The sequence below is a fragment of the Impatiens glandulifera genome, chromosome 6 (assembly GCF_907164915.1).
Source record: "Impatiens glandulifera chromosome 6, dImpGla2.1, whole genome shotgun sequence".
Lineage (NCBI taxonomy): Eukaryota > Viridiplantae > Streptophyta > Magnoliopsida > Ericales > Balsaminaceae > Impatiens > Impatiens glandulifera.
In genome coordinates, this window is record NC_061867.1 from 8,665,877 (window position 1) to 8,672,386 (window position 6,510).

General features: G+C 22.7%; 1 protein-coding gene across 1 annotated transcript; it reads right to left on the reverse strand.

The window, feature by feature from the left end:
* Positions 1–3,481: 3,481 nt before the first annotated feature.
* Positions 3,482–4,602, reverse strand: LOC124942026 (nascent polypeptide-associated complex subunit alpha-like protein 2). The gene is made up of 4 exons (XM_047482430.1): positions 4,443–4,602; positions 4,270–4,369; positions 4,081–4,199; positions 3,482–3,989 (listed from the first exon to the last, which is right to left on the reverse strand). Exons 1-4 carry the CDS (start codon positions 4,491–4,493, stop codon positions 3,639–3,641), a joined length of 621 nt encoding a protein of 206 aa, XP_047338386.1. The 5' UTR covers positions 4,494–4,602; the 3' UTR covers positions 3,482–3,638.
* Between the last annotated feature and the right edge of the window lie 1,908 nt (positions 4,603–6,510).

The following is a 6,510-nucleotide window of genomic DNA, read 5'->3' on the forward strand; positions in this document are numbered from 1 at the left end:
TATTCAACGGGAGCGGAGAACATAGTGCGAAAATTATTCCCGAGCGTAACCAAATAATGAACCCCTTATAGAAACTCTCGTATAAAGTATGTTTGTAAACGTACAATTTACTAATTTTTCTAAAATCATTTGGCGTCTCTGTTTTCAAATAAATAATTTATTTTCTTTAAATTAATCATCTTTAATTAATTTAAACCGGATTTCAAGTCAAATCCACATACTATTAAAATTTGTATAAAATTAATTATTTTTACATATTTAAGTTCAAAAGCTCCTAGATAATGTCACAATCTTTAAAAATAATCTTTTATTTTAAAAAAAGATGTTTGTCACGCAAACTAAGATTGAAACACATTGAACCTCGAGTTACCCCGGGATTCTCTGTATTGCCACGCGTCACTCGACACGTGCTAAGCTAAAGGGACGCCTCGTAAAGGTTAACCTATTTTCAGGGGTTATACGATTAGATTCTTTGGTTGGATTCATTCCTTGACTTGACTTTCACCTTGATTTTGGATTTGCACCAAATTTGGAATTTGATCCACTTTTTTAATGAATCTTGGATAGTTTGATGGATCTTGTATCTTCTATGTATCTCGGATTGGATATTGAAAGTGGATCATTTACTACTTACCCAAGGATTTTCTTTTAAAAATTTCAACAAATTAAAAAAGCTCAGTTAATTATTAAAAAAAAATTAATCAATATTTTTAAATAACTTAAAAAACTTTTAAAAATTAAAAGTTAAAACTAATCATAATTATTTCTATACTTAAGCAAATAATCTAATTTTATTATTCTTAAGCAAATAATTTAATTATTGCTATTATAATCTAATAATCCTAAATATTTAAAAATAAACAACTAAACTAATCTAATTAATTAAATCCTAACTGATTGAAAGCATAATAAAAAAAATCAATATAAACGAATTATATATGTATTATAATATTTATATATATATATATATATATATATATATATATATATATATATATATATTTTTATTATGATGTAGAAGTTAATTAATTAAAAATCTTAAATACTCCAAATATAATAATAAACTTAAGTATTCTAACTTAGACGAATTATCACCTTAACCTATTAAAAATTTAAAATCAACTACTTTTCTAAAATTCAGTTGTTCTAAGAATAGTTATTTTTTAAATAATTCGTATAATGAGCCCGTGTATAATTTAACATAAGTATAGGCTTAGAATATATTAAAAGTGTATACTATAAAATTAAGTGAAAAATGAGTGTTTACAATTTTACTCCTAACTTCTTATTGATATTTTCAAGTTATCCTACCCATTTTTCAAATTAATAATAAAACAGGCATAATATTAAAATATAATAAAAAAATATTTAATTTAGAAAAATCGTACTCATTAAAAAAAATTATGTTTTCACTATCTAACTCCAAGACAATAAAGAGAAACCATAAATTTCAAAAATTACACAAGTACACAAGTTTATGATAGTTTCCTCAACTAATATTTAAGTTTACATTTTCAAGTTATCTTAAATATTTGTCAAACTAATAAGTAAAATATGCCTAAAATGACATAATTATATAAATGAAAAAATATACTTAATTCACCAATTATCATGCTAACGAAGAACTTTATCTAACTCAAACATTTAAGATAAACCATATAGGTCATAAAGAATCCAATTATAAAAAAAATTATTACCAAACATGCAACATTTCCTTAGAGGCTCACATTATTAACATTTACTTCTCAATTGAAATTATTATTTTTTTCTTAAATTAGTACTCACAAATATCATCCTATCTTATCCTTCAATGATTCTTAATCTCTCAAATGTGGCTCATATATAGCATCAAAGATGGATTCACTCTCAATTTAAACCAAAATTTTCCATCCCTCAAATTCGGACTTATATATTATGATATTATTAACATCACTCTAAATTCGAACCACTATTCCCTCAATTCCACCCACATATTACACTCTCAAATCATTTATAAATTCGAACAAATTGTGACTCAGAAATTTAATTTAAATTTGAAATGTGAACACTCTAATATGTGGTGGTTGAATTCAATTTGTAATTTTATATACGTTTATTTATTTGTTTATTTATTTATATATATATATAGTCATTGTTAATAAATAATAGATAAAAGATATAATGAATAAAAAATTAATTAATTATTTTATATAATATATCAGAGATAACGTAAATATATATTATAATTATTTTAAATTTTAAATTATAATTTATAATTTATATAGAATTAGGTTTAAAAAATACTAATTTATTATTAGTTTTAAAATTGAGACTATTAAAATATATTATATTGTTAAATAATATAATATATTGTAATAATATAATATATTATAATATTTTTTTAAATATATCTATAAAATATATTATAATATAATATATTGTATCAATAATATAATATATTATAAGTGAGAAAAAAAATAGTGGAGAATAGATATAAATAAGGATTTTAAAAAAATATCATTTAATAAATTTAATACTTAATTTAATATCTCTTTCCTTTTGATGCCCAAAACCACGGTATTTGTCGGTTAACCAGTTTGTAAATAAGATATAAATACGAACTTAACCAAAACCAATTAATCTAGCAGTTTGTACACCCATAGTGTCTCTCCAATGTGAAATTTTGTCGTTAAACTAAGTCTGATAATCCTGTGATTTATACAAAATAATATTAATAATGATAATCAAATTTTTATTTTATTTTTTAAAAAAACATTTCATATTTTTGATAGTTAACATTTCATATTTTTGAATATATTAGGTTATATTAGTTGTATAAATGAAAAATATTATCATGTGAAAATTAATACATATATTAGTAATATAATCATCAATATTATAAAGTTGGAAAAAAAAACATTGTAAGATTGCATATACGTGTTTGTCCAATGTGAGATTTTAAAGTTAAACTATTTTGGATAATTTGATGACTTACACAAAATAATATTAATAATGATAAATCAAATATAATTTCCTATTTTTCTTTAAAAAGAAAGTCGAATAAATAGGTTAGATTAGTTGTATAAATGAAAAAGTATTATTATTTGAATCCGTGACCAACTCTTACTTCTATTATTAATTATTCTAATCTTATTAAATCATGTACTAAATTTGTGTTTGGAAACTTTTATATTATTCAGGATCATATCTAGATGAGAAATCTTTTATAAATTTTCAATAAAAGAGGATCAATTAAAAGGGATAGACAAGCAAAAGCAATTTATTGAAGAACACCAATAACTGAAAAACAATTTTCGATGAAGAAACTGACATGTGTTGATGGTTTAGAAGAAAATTGATTTGAAGAAAGTCTCTACATTGTAAGAGTTTAACCAATCTAAATATTTACCTAAACCTAGAGGAAGATCATCTGTTTTCAAATAATTCAGGAAATTACAGATAATAATAATTGACTCTCTTGGGTTATACATTGGACAAACAAAATTGAAATATTCAAAGATCAATGCTTCATAAATTCATGTCCAAATGACAACATAATAACATTAAAAAGAAAACAAAATGCCAGATGGTTTCATCACACCATCTTAGAATCATTTGAATACCAAGAACATAACACAATAACAAAATAAATACCTACTCTAAGTAGTAAGCTCCATAATAGCACTAACAATGTCACCATTATGAACCTTCAAAGCCTTAACAGCCTTAGATCTCGACACACCCGCTTGTGTCAACACCAATTCAATGTCCCTCGGCTCAACACCCGTCTCATCAACTTCATCTTCTTCCTCTTCAACCTGAGCTCCAGTCCCAGTTCCAGCAATCTCTGATTTCGACATCATAGATGCCATATCTGGCATCCTAAACTGTTGGGCAGCCTGAGTTTGCAATTGAGAACTCAAATCCTCTATCTTTGCTTCTCCAAATATAACATATGTTTCAGAGTTTGGACTCTTGAACACATCAGGCTTTGATATGAAAAACAGTATCTGAAATCATTTCAAAAAACCCATTATTCCAAATTCCAAAATCCCAATATAAACAAAAGAAAGATTGTTTCTTTTTGATGAAACCACATACATTTTTTGTTCTCTTAATGGTAACCCTACTGACACCTGTAATTGGTTTCATTCCCAATTTCAACATTGCCTTTCGGCTTTTCTTTTCACTCCTACTCTGTTTCGAACCATCATTTGTACCTGCATATGTTAATCATTCCCCAAAATTTCAGTTCAATTATGAAACCCTTTGATTGCAATTTACATGTACCTAGGACACCATCTTCTTCCTTATCATCGTCTTCATCATCAGAATCATCATCATCGTGGTCATCTTCTTCTTTGACGTCTTCAACAATTGGTTCATCGCTCTGTAGGTTAAGAAAGATAACATTAAGATGCGAATTAGAATACATAAATACAACAAGAAATGATATGGGTTACCTCAATCTTCTTCAAAGATTCTTCTTCTTCTATGACAACGGGGCCTGGCATGATTGAAGAATGAGATTTAAATGAGGATAAACAGTGATGTTCTTCTGGATGGGATTTACATATATCGAGAGGATAGAGAGAGAAAGATACGGATAGGGTAGGGTTCCTACATAGGCTTCTATTCAGCCCATTTTAATTGGGCTTTATTATCCCTAGGTCCTATTTAGGTAATTTTTACATTTAAACTTTCTTAATAAATTAATTTTATTTTAAATTATAAAAACAATATCTTTTTTTAGGACAGAAGCAAGATTTACATTTAAACTTTCTAAATGGATTTTTTATTTATTATTTTTAAAAATTAACTCATGTTTATAATTTAGTGGTGTAAGGCTTTAGGTTGAAGTCAGTTTGAGAAAATTTCTAAATTTTATTTCAGTTGAGTTAATTTTGGTTTATTAGCTGGTTCGATTTGACTAAATAAGATCGGTTTAGTTGATTCGAAAAAAAAAAATAATAATAATAATAAGTAATATAATTATGTATCAAATTTGTTTTGGAAAACATATCAGCTATGAATATTAGTTATGAAAAAATTAAATAATACTTCTATATCTATCTTAACTTTTATAAAGGTTAGAAAATAATTTTTATAATAAATTTTGAATTATTTAAAAACAATTTATGTGGGTTGATTTTGAGGAAATATGATTTTTGTTTTCATAAAAACTTAAATATATTAAAAATATATATGTTATTTTAATATTTTTTTAAAATAAATTATTAAAGAGAATGAAATAATATTTAATTATGATTAGATTTAAATTGAGTGGTATTTTTTTATATAGATATTGCTTTTATAATAGAAAGACTTAAATATATTAATATATAATAATAAAATAAAATTTTAATTTATATATATATATATATTATTTTAATATTTTTATTAATAAATTAAATTACGTAATTTACTAATAGAATATTTCATTATGGTTGAATTTTAATCAATCAAACAATAACTAAATTTTAATTATATATTATGTCAATTAAAGAGCTTGATAAGTTAGTCCACAAGAGGACAAGAGTCACAAAGTTTGGAGGGAGAGAACATTGAAAAGAGATGTATTAATAATTTAAAAGTAATTGTTTCAATACTTTTAAACTGGTTTTAATTTCAAGTGTTCCGTTCCAAGTTAAGGGTTCAATTCACGAATTAACGACTCGTTTACACTCAAATAACGACTTAGGCACTATGAGGTAAAAACCCAATAATTTATAAAGTTTTTTTTGAATAATGTCCATGATAAATTAAAGGAAAAATTATTTGGGCGGTTCTCTAATTATTTTGATCGCTCACTTTTAACTTTTAAATTAATTTTTGAAACAAATCGTCTTTTCAACTTTTAAAAAGGTCACCAATATCTCTTCCGTCAACTTTATGGTTAAACATAACGGCTTAAACTTAAAATATTATTTTTTTATATATTATATTTAATCTTATTTTTTATATTTATATATATATATAATTATTAAATCACTTATATATATAATATTATATATATATAAATAAATAATATATATATATATATAAAAGATTAAATAATTATATAAAAATTAAAAAAATATATAAATATATATTTATATCTATAGAACAGAGTTTAAAAATAATTTATAATATATATATATATATATAATTTATATATATATATATATATATATATATTATCTTTAATCATTAATTTATATAATATATATTTTAAAAAATAATTTGAGGATTAAAAATAATTGAGTAGTTAGGAGGTTACCATTACTTTCAACTACTCAATTATTTTTAATCCTTAAATTATTTTTTAAAATATATATTATATAAATTAATGATTAAAGATAATATATATATATAAATTATATAAATATATATATATTATAAATTATTTTAAATTTTATTTTATATAAATATAGATAAAAATAAATAATATATATATTATATAAAAGATTTAATAATTATATAAATATAAAAATTATTAATATATATATAAACGATTTAATAATTAAAATATAAAAAATAAGATTAAAGATA